The 14,178-nt window shown below is 41.8% G+C and overlaps 1 protein-coding gene across 1 annotated transcript; it reads left to right on the top strand.

Moving 5' to 3' along the window:
• The first annotated feature begins 552 nt into the window (after positions 1–552).
• Positions 553–11,005, top strand: LOC145537179 (uncharacterized). Its single transcript, XM_081567992.1, has 6 exons — positions 553–756; positions 4,535–5,276; positions 6,196–6,275; positions 6,750–6,888; positions 7,262–7,420; positions 10,893–11,005. Exons 2-5 carry the CDS (start codon positions 5,135–5,137, stop codon positions 7,372–7,374), a joined length of 474 nt encoding a protein of 157 aa, XP_081424118.1. The 5' UTR covers positions 553–756; positions 4,535–5,134; the 3' UTR covers positions 7,375–7,420; positions 10,893–11,005.
• Positions 11,006–14,178: the final 3,173 nt, after the last annotated feature.

Raw genomic sequence — 14,178 nt, 5'->3', positions numbered from 1 at the left:
CTACGAGGTGGTGTCCTTGGGTCCCCTCGAAATTGACCCCTTTCCTAACAGAATGGAAGGTCCTGTTGTCTTTTTCACATATTACTCGCGGTCAACGTCAGAGGCCTTCCCCACGCCAGGACCTCAGATTCCAGTCGGAAGCTTTACTTACCCTGCCCACTGGGGGACTGTGGCTGGATATTTCTGCCTTAAACAGGAAAGCTCAAACAACTACGATGCGCAGCATAGATAAAATGCTTTCAATGCTCTTTGTTACGACAGTGGTCACTATAGACAAGTAATCTTCAGTTTACGAAGACTTCTTTTTGAGTCCAAGATGGCAGCAATCTGTGGGGTTTTCACCCTAACCTTGCCCTTCCGCCCTTTGCGGATCATCCTGGAATGGTCCCCAGGCATCTATATCTGCTGTTCCCCAATCCCACCAGCAAGGGGCGCGCGAGATGAAACAGTTCTGTCCTGGGATATACCACTGAGGGGAAGCGGTAAGACCCCCCCCCACTCTGGAAGGTACCATTGGGAGAGGGCGTTCCACAGCAGGGAGGGCCCCCTTACACCGCGTCAGGCATGGACCACAGTTCCCAGGCGCGGCGCTCAGGGCGCCTCTGGGTCTATCCCGATTCGCTCCTCTTCGTCTTCCCGCTGCTTTCGAATCCGAGTGGACACTGGTATTCAGCGGAAACTTTCTTCGTCTCTTTTCCAACTCCACCCCTTCGTTGGTGGGACGACTACGGAGCGAGAGACCTGCTGTCGGTTTGGGTATGGCGTCAGAGAAGCTTTCTGGGTAGTGACTGGTCACCGCGTGATTGCGGGCACTGTGGGCACAGAACTGGAACTGAGGGCGAGAGGCGCGTGTATACGCGTGCGCCTGCGTTAGCGTGCGCAACGATGCAGAGCATGCAATTTTCCTCCGAGTTTTATTGCTTTTCCCAAAGGGGTCGAATAGCTGCTCTGGTTAGTGGCGAGGTTTGGCGCGGTCACTGGCCGTGCATGGTGACTGCGTTTCAGTCTTGTTTAGCTCTCGCTCAGTCTGGATCCTGTGGCAGCGCACGGTCTTCACACAAATGCACGCAATTCATGTCCAGGGAGAGGTCTCTGAGTTTGGTGTCTCTCCCTGGAGAGTATACTGTATCTGGCACCTTGGGATTGTGTGTTGCTACGTGTGACAACACAGGTGCTGTTTGGCTACATTTGATCTCCTTGAGCCTTTGGGCGGAATTGTGAGTGATGGGACATTTGATGTGAGTGGATTTTGTGAGCCATAATACAAAGCCTCTAGGATGTGTGCCTGTATACCGGGATGTGCATCTTTGGAGGTTTCTTGCCTCTCAGTCCCTGTGTGTGAGATCTCTGTGTTAGGAGTCTGCACCCCAGAATGTGAGATCACTGAGCTTTTTGATTCTGGGTTCCAAGTTGTGATGCCTCTGTGCTGCTTTAAGGATGGGTTAGTCTAAAGGTGTAAAGGATCAGCTGCCTGGGGCTCTATGCAGAGGTTGCAAATTTTTCCTTTGTCTGGGAACTTTGTCTTAAGATTATATGATATTCTTGAGTTATTAAAACTTCTGCCTTTCCGTTTAGGAGGGTTTGTATTAGGTCGGTAAGTGTCCGCGTGGTTTGGGAGTCAGTCTCCATGATGTGAAGCATCTGTGCAGTTCTCATTTGTTTCTGTCTGGAAGACTTTGGACTGTTTGCAGGGTCTCTGTCACAGCGTGTATGGTTATGGTCTCTGTTGTGTTTGAGCGTCTGAGACTCGAGTTGTGTGCTCTCTGTGCAGAGATTCAGTGAGCTCTTTTTGGTGTCTCTGGCTGTCTATGAGCTGTTGGAAGTCTTCGTGTTAGAAATAAAACCTCTTACGTTCTTGGCTGTGAGGTCTCTGTCCAGGAAGTGAGGATTTGGTAGCTGGCAGATATGATTCTGAAGCCGGGAACCTGACATGCTGACTGTGTGTTGTTGAGTGTATCACTTGTCTCGTGAAATCTCAGTATGTATCATAATTAATACAGTGGGGCCAGTGCCCATCTTGGAGGGTACCTGTGCATGTTAGCAATGTGTTTAAAGGGCCTGCCTCCAGACTGTCCTTCAGCAAATGTTTTCTGAGCACCTGCCATAGACCTGAGCACTATTGGAGGAGTTTGGGACAGGGCAAAACTAACCAAGTCTCTCATTGCATAGACTTGGTGGTCAGTAAGTAAATCAAGGGTGGCAGGCACTATGAAGAAAGATATTGCTAGATCAGGGGAAAAGGTGTATGTGGGTATGATATTATGATTTTCTTCAAGATAATGAGGGAAAGTCTCCCTGAAAGATGCCAAGTAAGCAGAGATCTGGAGGAAGTGAGGGAGCAGGTCGTGGGGTTACCTAAGGGAAGAGCATTCCAGGCAGAAGGAACAACAAATGCAACAGTCCTCGCATGGAAATCTACTTGGCGTGCTCCTGAACGTCAAGGAGTCCTGTGATGCACTGGGTTTGGCACGTAGCTCTCATTGAAAGGGGCCTGGTGCTGCTATTTCTGTTTGTCCCCCAGTTTGTGGTCATCTGCATTTCACAGATGAAGGACTCAAGGCTCCAACATGTGCCCTGCACCTTCTCTCCTACCTATACCTGAAATTAGGAGTGAAACCTTCTGGTCCGTCAGGAGAGACAGAGAACTTGAGTGTACCAGCTGCAGGGATGATAGCATCCACGTTGAATGTCAGCCGAGCAGCGTACCTCAGTTTTAATGTGGGAATCATGCCTCATATCGTTGCCTGCCCTTGATGGAGGGCAGGACTTAAGAAGGAGAAAGGGAACTGGGGCAAAGGAGAGAGGCAGGAAGGGGAAGCTGGAGGACAATGAGAAAAAAAAATGAATGGTCTCATCACATTGCTTGGATTTGGCCCAAATCACCTTGATTAAATGATTGGAGTGATATATATATATATATATATTTTTTTTTTTTTTACTTTGTCCCTGTCCCTACCCTTTCTTTCCCTCCCCTTCTCTTTTGTGCCTGGGATACCACCTGGGGCTGGAGATTTCTTTTCTGTGAATTTTTCAACTACAAGCTTGCTTTTAAAATAGGTTATCTGTTCCTTTTTCACTGAAATTTGATAGTTTGTTCCGCTTCACCTAAATTGCCAGATGTAGTTATTCTATGACTATAAACTTATTCATAGAATCCTTTTAATTTCTGTGGAATCTGTAACCTATTTCTTTCCTGATATTGGTAAGTTTTGTCTATAGTTATCTTGCTTTTGTTTTATTCTTCTGGGTGGAAATTTATGAATTCGTAGTGACCTTTTGAAAGAGCCAGCTTTGGGTTTTGTCGATTATCTATATATTTTTTCTAATATCTGTTCCGATCTCTTTTTCCCTTATTTTGCTGAGTCTCGCTACCAAAGGGGTTTAATAAAGTCTCTGAAAGTTTCCCAAGTATAGTGTAATCTCACAGATTCTAGGGCACTGTTGTAGCCGCACTGAGTGAGATCCACTGAATGTAGATCATGGCATCTGCACTTTTTACAAGAATTCCTCAGTTCTGATTGACATGGACAACGTGTCTAGGCACTACTGGACCAGAGGCATGGTCTTATTTTCCCTACTGCCAGGCTGTCTTCACTGACAGCATGTGACAGGGTTGTCTGTTTTCTCTGATGCACAAACCCAAGGGGTATGACACAAACTCAAGGGGGTTGACAATTAAATGGAGGGAGGCTTTGGACTAGAGCAGATGCGGTGGACTTTGGAAAAAGTAGATGCATTAGAGATTTTCGAAGTAAAAGTGACAGAACTCAGCAAGAATATGGACTTGAAGTGAAGGAGAGGGAATTGTAAACATGGTTAAGACCAAGTTTCTGTGTCCTGTCATAAGGGTACAAAGGTGTCATGAGAAATCCTGGAAGTTGGCCAGGTCTGGAAAGAATTCCAAATAAGATTTTTATGTTTATGAGCTCATGGTCTAGATGGATACAATAACCAGTATTTACATACTTAAAAGTTCCTTTTCCTTTTAAAAAAAAGTGAGAGGTATTGAGATATAATTTATATACAATAGAAGTCGATGCTTTAAAGCATTACCGTTTGTCAAGTTTTCACATATGCATACCATTGCGTAAATGCTACCACAGCAAAAATGTAGAAAACGCCCCATTCGTTTGAAAACGCTCCTTTGGGCTATTTGCATTGAGACTCCTTCCTCCATTCCTATACCCTGGCCACCGCAGATATATTTCTGTGCCTATAGTTGTGCCTTTTCCAGGAATCCATTGACATGGAATCATATAACACATAGCCTTCTGTGTCTGACATCTCTCAGTGGCACAGCTGAGATGCATCCTTGCTGTTACATGCATTAGGAGTTCCTTTTGAAATGACTGTGTAGTATTCTTATGCATGAGTATATTCTTTTTTCTTTCATCTACATACCAGTTGTTGAATAGTTTGGTTGTTTCTGGTTTTGGCTATTAGGAGTACATGAGTAGGATATTTTAGTAATGGTCCTTGTGTGAATATGTTTTCCTTTCTCTTGGGTAAAATTGGCTAAAATTAAAACTCCTAGGAAGTACCGAAATTCTTGAGAATAAGAAGAATATGCTACCGGAGAAGAGTGAAGAAATAGCTACAAAAGGAATGAAAAGGCTAAGCTAAAGTGGAAACAGCCCCCAGCTGTGGATGTGTCTGGTGGTGAAAGTCAAGTCCGATGCTAAAAGAACAATATTGTACAGGAACCAGAGGTATATTCTGAGAAATCAGTTACCAGTTCAGAGATATAAATGTGCAATGCTCCAAGCAACAGATGGAAACGGAGGTACATATTTCTGTGTCTATTCTATGGAAGTGAGTAAAGCCATTGCAAGCATGATGGAAAACCCAGAAGCAGAGAAGGAAATGGTTCATCAAAGCATGTATAAAAATAGGTATTCAAACCAGTAATGTCTATTCCTGTCATAAATGTCTTCCTGAGACACATTCTCCACTAAGGGTAACCTGGGACTACCTATCACCACAGTTTGTGGATGCGTAAGAAAGACTGCACTGGAAGGAAAAAAAGATAGTCTTCAACCCCCTTTCTCATCCTCCAGAGACCCTGCGGTTCCAGGACTCTACCTCAGTAGCGAGAAAAGCTCAACGTGCTCGGCACACGCCGAACTCAGGGAGCATGCGCAGTGTGTGCAGGTACACCCGCTACTGCGCATGCGCCTTGGTGCGCATAAGTAGCGCGCATTCTGTGAGGAGCGTTGGGCCTGAGGCGGTTGTGTTTACTCAGTCCCGGTTCCTTCTCACTGCTTGCGAGTCACCGGGTAGGTCCACAGATCTGTCCTGTCTGGAGTTGATGTGTGCGAGCGTGTGAGGGGGAGCCAGCGAGTTTCGGGCGGGTCGGGCAGCGCGTTTTCGGGCCTTTGAGGAGGAAGGCCCTCGAGGTCGTCATCTTGCTCTTCAGAGGTGTCGTGACGCCATAGTTCTTGCCCTGGTGGCTGGAGAGGAAGCTCGGTGGGCAGAAGAGGGAGGGGTCGGGTGATGGTGGGCGGGGGGGAGACTTGGGAGTGCTATTTGAAATATCTGGTTCACTGGGGCCCTGGAACTGACGACAGAGCACAGAATCTGGGGCCGGCAGTGGGACCTGGGCAGGGGGCGGGGTGGGCGATTAAGGAAAGGCCTAGAAACCGGACCGCGGGGGTGGGGGGGGTGGGTTGTGACTGTCTCCCGGGTTTTGTGATAAGGTGTCAAGGGAGACGTGGACCGGTTGCTCTGCATGCAGACTCACTTCAGCCCCAGACACTGAGAAAATCGCCATAGTCAGGCTGTAAAGACTGAGCCTTCTTGTTCCAACTGAATTCCAAGGGAGCTGGGGAGATACGTCTGGTGAATAGGGGTGTGACAAAAGGAATAGTCCTGAATTTTTAACTCTTAGCAGTATTTCACTAAATATCTTCATAATGGAGAATTCTGTTGTGAAATCAAACTTCCTCACAAAAATTGAGCCTTCCTGTGTACCTTAAGGTAATTTCTCTGCCAGCTTAGCAAAGACAAAAATGGCTTTTCTAGTAACTGTATTTAGTGTGATTGGAATGCATGTACACTCATACTTAACCATCGTTTTCTTTTGAAAGTATTTTCACATTTTTAAAAAAAGTAATAAGTCAACATATGGCCATAAAAGTGATCAAATATAGCTCTAGTCATAAATACATTTTCTAAATCACAACATTCTACTTTCAGGGAGAAATATGAGTGGGCAAGTGGCATCAACACTGGGACCTATAGATCAAGAGTCCTCCCAGCTGGATGCACCTGTGGTTGTGAGTACCTTACCATTTGGTGTTTTCTATTAGCAGAAGTTTATTTTTGAGAAAATGATGTTAAGTAGTACAGATGCAGTGATAAAGGTCTTTCATGCTGATAAAGGGTGACAGTGTGTCTTAGGAAGGAACATTGATCCAGATATATTACAGTCTGGCGTTGCCTGGATGAGTATACTGTTAAATTCCCTGGAAATGTGCCCAGTGACTCCCTCCTCCTGCTTATAACAACAGATTGCATACTTCCATCCCAACATAGAGTTAAATAGCTTCCAAAGTCTTTCTGAGTAACTCTTATGGGAGTTAACTTTTCTCTGTGGGAAGAGAAACTTTATTAAAAGTAAGTACATAGAATTGTGTTGGGAAAATGTTGTTAGGTTTACTTATGATCAGATACATCTGTGTCTTGTGTATAGTTATGCTATTAGATGTATTAACAACAAAAAGTTTTTATTTGCATGCCCACTCTACTAGGACCAGCAGCCCAGTGTTGAGCAACCTCAACAAGGGGAACCACCAGCTGAAATTCATGATATCACACCTGCAAAGGAGGAAGTACATGAAGAGCATCCAGTGGATCGTGGTGAAGAGAAGCTGCCGCGTGCCTGTCAAGGTAAAGTGTATCAGTGCATCCTGCCTTAAGACATACCCAGTGAGTGGAGGAAAGGAAACATTAGAAAAGGACTTCAGACAGTTCCTGAAAAACTGAGGAGAGTATAGTTTGCAGGTTCGTGTGGTTGGTGAAATTTTCCCTTGTTTTCAAGACAGAGAAGTCGGGGGAGCATCTAAGTTGTCTGAGGACAACCCTGGAAAAGGAAAATGGTAATGACTTTCGGGAAATTCTGCTTTCCTTTTTCTCCAGCAACACATTCCTGGAATAATGCTCCTGAGTTTCTTACTCATCACATTTTTACCATACTAACCTAAGGCTTTTAATTCATAACACTGAGGGAATGAATATCATCATTCCCTTGTTTATATTGTAGGTTTTACAGCTAAATTGATGCGTTTTTTTAATGATCCTTACCTGGAAATTGATCTCCCGGAATTGGCTGTGGCAAAGACTGGGGGTCAAGGTGGAGATGGTCCTGATGTCTAGGAGGAGATTGCGTCAAATATAGAGCCTGTTGAAATGCCAGAAGCAGGTATGTCATCCATTCAGAAAGTAATTTATGTGGTTTCTGTTTTTCAGAATATTATATCTTTAATAATATAGAGGGAACATTACTATTATTTTAATAATAGAATTCACATATTCTTTGAAAGATAGTTCACATCCCAGATGCCTGAGTGCCTGACTTACAGACTTTCCAATAAAGAGACAGGATCAAAGCCATATCGAACTGAAAATAGGAAACCGTTTTCCTTTTTTTTTTTTATTTTTAAATAAATTTATTTATTTTAGTTGGAGGCTAATTACTTTACAATATTGTAGTGGTTTTTGCCATACATTGACATGAATCAGCCATGGGGTTACATGTGTTCCCCATCCTGAACCCCCCACACCTCCCTCCCCCTCCCATCCCTCCGGGTCATCCCACTGCCCCAGCCCTGAGCATTTGTCTCATGCATCGAACCTGGAATGATGTTCTGTTTCACATATGATAATATACATGTTTCAATGCTATTCTCTCAGAACGTCCCACCCTCACCTTCTCCCTCAGAGTCCATAAGACTGTTCTATGCATCTGTGTCTCTTATTCTGTCTCGCATATAGGGTTATCGTTACCATCTTTCAAATTCCATATATATGCATTAGTATACTGTATTGGTGTTTTTCCGTCTGGCTTACTTCACTCTGTATAATGGGCTCCAGTTTCATCCTTCTCAATAGAACTGATTCAAAAGGAAACCGTTTTCTTTCCTTGAGTATAAGTACTTTAAGCAACAGCTAATAATTTTCAGGTTCTTTTCTAATTTCTGCTTGTAACAAATACGGAATGCATTTGTAATAAATATCAGTTTACATGAAATATGCTCAGTAGGTTCTAGTACCAGCTTTAACATAATGTGTGTGATTCAGGTAAATCCCTTAACTTCTAAACTGAACTTTATTCATTTAAGTTGTGAATTCAGAACAGATACACTAAAATGCCAATTTTTCCATGCTGATTTTTGCACTCTCTGATTCCCTTCGATGGAATGCATACAAGAATACTCTGTTTTTCTTGATTGATTTATCATAAAATATCATCTAGAGTCAAATTATAACAGGGGAATTGAGATTTCATTTTCTGATGGGGGCCCATGTACACCCGTGGCTGATTCATATCAATGTATTGCAAAAAACACCACACTATTGTAAAGTAATTAGCCTCCAATTAAGATTAAAAAATTAATTTTTTTAAAAAAGAAAATGAGCCAACATTCTGCTTGACGTTTGTTAAATTCTCTCAAATTCTGAATTCTCTAGCTCTTAAGAAAATTAGTTGCATTTTAAATCCTTTCTCCATTGAAGCATGATGTGACTAAATAATAAAATGGCAAAAGGTAGTCTAGTTTCCTGTTTCTGTGGCTGATCAAGTTGAGAGAGTGCATTTAGTCAGTGATATTCCAGGCAGGTGTGAGTGAGATACATATGCTAAGCACACTACCTGCCCCCATGTTTGGTCTGTTTTGGGGGGCGTTTTTTTGCTTATTTTAAGTGGAGGATCATTACTTTACACTATTCTGATGGTTTTTGCCATAAACCCAGCTCTCACTCTTAAGGAACTAGTAAAAATCTGAGCCTCACGATATAATCGTCTCTCACTATATCAAATATGTTATTTTTCCTCTTTGATACGTGAGTTTAAAAAGTTTTGAAGGTTAAAGTCTGTAACTCTAGTTCTTCCCACGTAATCAGCGTAGTATCTTTCACACAGGTGTTCTCCAGATTGCTGACAATTAATTGCATGGTTCTAATTTTACAGGAAGAACTTCATGGTTAGGGAAGATTTTACTGTGTATTAGCCTTCTAAATATTTTCACTTTACCTTTTTGTTCCATCCCATTAGAACATGTAGATGAAAAGACAACTTTCAGAGTACTTTCAAGTAACTACAGAACATGATTAAAATGTGCTCTTAGAAACATCTTAGCCCTAAATATGTGTGGTATTTAAAAAGAAAAATACATTAATTATAAAGTACATAAATATAAAATCCTACCCCCAACAAACAGGTATGAAAAAGAGCGACAGAATAAACCTAACGGAAAACGAAAAAGATACTTAATAAAAGACAGGTATGAATCGTCAGGAAGAGGAAAATAAACTCAACTAAGAAATAAACACAATGTGGTAATTTACATAATTTTGTAACACACATATATATACACACACATTTTTTAATATTCTTTTCTGTTGTGATTTATCACAGGAGGTTGGACATAGTTCCCTGTGCTGTATAGTAGGACTTTGTTGTTTATCCATTCTGAATGTGATAGTTTGTATCTGCCAACCCCAAATTGCCAGTCCATTCCTCTCAGTTTACATGATTGTGAAGAAAATGGACAAAGCCCAAGTATACCTAATAAGAAATATGAACAAGACACTAACAGTAGATTACAGAATTAAAACAGAGTATAATCTGGAACTCACATATTTTTAGAATATTGATGGGATGTGTCTAATAGGGTAGAAAAAGAAATATTATTTAACATAGCCCAGAGTAACTAAATAAGTAAACATCACAAGATACCGTGGATGAACTTTTGAAATTGGTCAGAGTTGTCTCTCAAAAGCCATTGTCATTCAGAAACAAACCAAAAAATCTCCTTTTCCAGATTTTCTTCTCTCTTCCTACTTGCTTTTCTCTCTCACTCATACTCCCTCTAGCTCTCCCGTTTCTTTTCTTCTCTCCTTTTTCTCTTTCTTCTTTTGGTGTGGCTGTGAGAAAGTCCTATTTCTGCTTCACATGTTGATGTCGCCAGTGATAGTAATGACTGAAAATTAGTGTCCCCACATAATTTATTATACCAACTGGAATGCTTTCCAAGGTGACAAGAAACATTTAGAATTACAAGAGGGCCACAAGTAAAAAGGGGGATAAATGTTTAACTGACTTAAAAACAACCACATCAGGGATGAATTAGAACAAATGAAAATTTCTACACTTTTCCACAGTAGAGAAGAAACAAATGTACTACTGGCCTTTTCCTTTACTTCACTTAAGCAGTAACAGAGATAACAACTGTTGAGCTGTCCTATATTCGGAATATTATTTCAAACCAACACAGTTCAATGATACTTTTGGGGGATTTTTTGGTTTTAGTGTTTGTGTGTTTTGTTTGTCTTAGGGTGTTTTTTGTTGTTAGATATTTTACTGAATGTGTACACAGTTTTGCCCTCTACTGAAAACGACCTTCTGATAGGTTCAATTGATTTCATTTGTTCTGAACTCAGTGTCCTTATTTTCTTGTATAACTAGGAAGGGTAGTGTGTTTTTAAAAATACTGGTAATACGCTTGAAAAGTCGATAAAATCTCTAGAGAGGATTAACTGAAGGTAATCCAAAGGGTCGCCCGTAGTGTTCTTGTTTTAGTCCACTTTATAAAACTACAACTGCGATGAACTCTGTACACCTCTCCTGTCATCGAAATTTCTGCTAAGTAACCTTTTTAATGTATATATTATAGGTGAAGGGCGACGGTTTGCTTGAAAGAAGATAGACTGAAACCATCTGTGCTGTTCTTATGTTGTATATTTGACTGTTAAAGTTCTGTCAATAAAGTTTCATTTTCTCCTTGCACATTTTTTGTTACATTTATCCCCGAGGATTTAATGGTATTGAAAATTCATGGTTTGTGATTTTTTTGGTCTAGTTGAGGATGTATGTAGAGATAGAATGTTTGTATATAGATTTTCTGTTCCACAGTTCCTCTAAATATGCATATTAATTCCACAAATTTAGATCTAGATTATTTTTGCTTTTCAAAATATACTATAATATTTGAATATCAGCAGTTTCTACTGGCTTAAACCTTAAACCTTTCCTCATTTGGCAGGATTGAACAAACCAGCCAGAATACTCTTGACTAAAGCAGGTGATAAGCGGCACTTTTCCCGATAGGAAATGAGTAATCTTCTCCATTTCGACCTGTTTACGTTGCTTTTTTGTAGATATACTTTATCAGAGTAAGTTCTATTCTATTCCTAGCTTGCTGTCTTGAATATAGATTCAGTTCAGTTCAGTTCAGTTCACTCGCTCAGTCGTGTCCGACTCTCTGCGACCCCATGAATTGCAGCACGCCAGGCCTCTCTGTCCATCACCAACTCCTGGAGTCCACCCAAACTCATGTCCATCGAGTCGGTTATGCCATCCACCCATCTCAGCCTCTGTCGTCCCCTTCTCCTTCCGCCCCCAATCCTACCCAGCATTAGGGTCTTTTCCAATGAGTCAGCCCTTCGCATGAGGTGGCCAAAGTATTGGAGTTTTAGCTTCAGCATCAGACCTTCCAATGTACACCCAGGATTGATCTCTTTTAGGATGGATTGATTGGATCTTCTTGCAGTCCAAGTGACTCTCAAGAGTCTTCTCCAACACCACAGTCCAAAAGCATCAATTCTTCGGTGCTCAGCTTTCTTCACCGTCCAACTCTCACATCCATACATCACCACTGGAGAAACCATAGCCTTGACTAGACGGACTTTTGTTGGCAAAGTAATGTCTCTCCTTTTAAATATGCTATCTAGGTTGGCCATAACCTTCCTTCCAAGGAGTAAGTGTCTTTTAATTTCATGGCTACAATCACCATCAGCAGTGATTTTGGAGCTCAAAAAAATAAAGTCTGACACTGTTTCCACTGTTTCCCCATCTATTTCCCATGAAGTGATGGGACCAGATGCCTTGATCTTAGTTTTCTGAACGTGGAGCTTTAAGCCAACTTTTTCACTCTCCTCTTTCACCTTCATCAAGAGGCTCTTTAGTTCTTCTTCACTTTCTGCCACAAGGGTGGTGTCATCCGCATATCTGAGGTTATTGATATTTCTCCCGGCAATCTTGATTCCAGCTTGTGTTTCTTCCAGCCCAGCGTTTCTCATGATGTACTCTGCATATAAGTTAAATAAGCAGGGTGACAATATACAGCCTTGATGTACTCCTTTTCCTATTTGGAACCAGTCTGTTGTTCCATGTCCGGTTCTAACTGTTGCTTCCTGACCTGAATACAGGTTTCTCAAGAGACAGGTCAGATGGTCTGGTATTCCCATCTCTTTCAGAATTTTCCACAGTTTATTGTGATCCACACAGTCAAAGGCTTTGGCATAGTCAATAAAGCAGAAATAGATGTTTTTGTGGAACTCTCTTGCTTTTTCAATGATCCAGCGGATATTGGCAATTTGATCTCTGGTTCCTCTGCCTTTTCTAAAACCAGCTTGAACATCTGGAAGTTCACGGTTTACGTATTGCTGAAGCCTGGCTTGCAGAATTTTGAGCATTACTTTACTAGCATGTGAGATGAGTGCAATTGTGCGGTAGTTTGAGCATTCTTTGGCATTGCCTTTCTTTGGGATTGGAACGAAGACTGACCTCTTCCAGTCCTGTGGCCACTGCTGAGTTTTCCATATTTGCTGGCATATCGAGTGCAGCACTTTCACAGCATCACCTTTGAGGATTTGAAATAGCTCAACTGGAATTCCATCACCTCCACTAGCTTTGCTCGTAGTGATGCTTTCTAAGGCCCACTTGACTTCACATTCCAGGATGTCTGGCTCTAGGTGAGTGATCTCACCATCGTGATTATCTGGGTCATGAAGATCTTTTTTGTACAGTTCTTCTGTGTATTCTTGCCACCTCTTGTTAATATCTTCTGCTTCTTTTAGGTCCATACCATTTCTGTCCTTTACCGAGCCTATCTTTGCATGAAATGTTCCTTTGGTATCTCTAATTTTCTTGAAGAGATCTCTAGTCTTTCCCATTTTGTTGTTTTCCTCTATTTCTTTGCACTGATCCCTGAGGAAGGCTTTCTTATCTCTCCTTGCTATTCTTTGGAACTCTGCATTCAGATGGGAATATCTTTCCTTTTCTCCTTTGCTTTTCGCTTCTCTTCTCTTCCCAGCTATCTGTAAGGCCTCCTCAGACAGCCATTTTGCTTTTTTGCATTTCTTTTCCATATAGATTAATATAGATTAATTTTCATCAAACACTTATAATGCATCAATCGCGATTATCATAGCATTGTTTTCCCTCCATTTTTCCATTAATGTGGTGAATATAATTGGTAACCTTACACATTTCAACCACCCTTGCACTTCTAGGGTTAAAAAAATTTTTTGGTCATAACACATTCTTTAGGTGTAATCTACATGTTGATACATATACACACATATATATACCCACACATGAAAAATGCATAAAAGCCTTTGGTCTTCTCTTGAATAAATGGGTTTACAAAATGTGTCACCCAAATCTCATATGGTGTCTCTGATGAAATCAATGACAGAGAAACATTTTTTAAAGCTTAATATATTTGTATTGTCCTATAGAGAAATGGAACGCCAAAGCCATTGTTAAAGGTTGTAGGGAGACAGGAAAAAAACTGATGTCAAGTTCCACGGCAAATGCCACAACGTATCTTTCACACATTTCTGACTTGCCTTCCAAGTTTTTTTGGGTGCAGGGAGACAGGCCTCCCTGTTCATCACCAACTCCTGGAGTCCACCCAAACCCACGTCCATCGAATCGATGATGCCATCCAGCCATCTCGTCCTGGGTCATCCCCTTCTCCTCCTGCCCTCAACCTTTCCCAGCATCAGGGTCTTTTCAAATGAGTCAGCTCTTCGCATCTGGTGGCCAAAGTATTGGAGTTTCAGCTTCAACATCAGCCCTTCCAATGAACACCCAGGACTGATCTCCTTTAGGATGGACTGCTTCCACTCCCCCCGCCCCCCTCTATTTGCCATGAAGTGATAGGACCAGATGCC

This window comes from Giraffa tippelskirchi, chromosome X (genome assembly GCF_054371585.1).
Source record: "Giraffa tippelskirchi isolate mGirTip1 chromosome X, T2T-mGirTip1v1.2.pri, whole genome shotgun sequence".
Lineage (NCBI taxonomy): Eukaryota > Metazoa > Chordata > Mammalia > Artiodactyla > Giraffidae > Giraffa > Giraffa tippelskirchi.
The sequence above is the reverse complement of the archived record's forward strand: the minus strand, read 5'-3'. Positions and strand labels throughout refer to the sequence as shown.

Bases quoted from the DNA above. Each gene is read 5' to 3' on its own strand.
- LOC145537179 (XM_081567992.1), top strand. From the start codon at position 5,135: ATGCGCAGTGTGTGCAGGTACACCCGCTACTGCGCATGCGCCTTGGTG. The intron at 6,276-6,749 runs GTGAGTACCTTA...CCACTCTACTAG, and splicing joins AGCTGGATGCACCTGTGGTT to GACCAGCAGCCCAGTGTTGA. The intron at 6,889-7,261 runs GTAAAGTGTATC...TTTATATTGTAG, and splicing joins GCTGCCGCGTGCCTGTCAAG to GTTTTACAGCTAAATTGATG.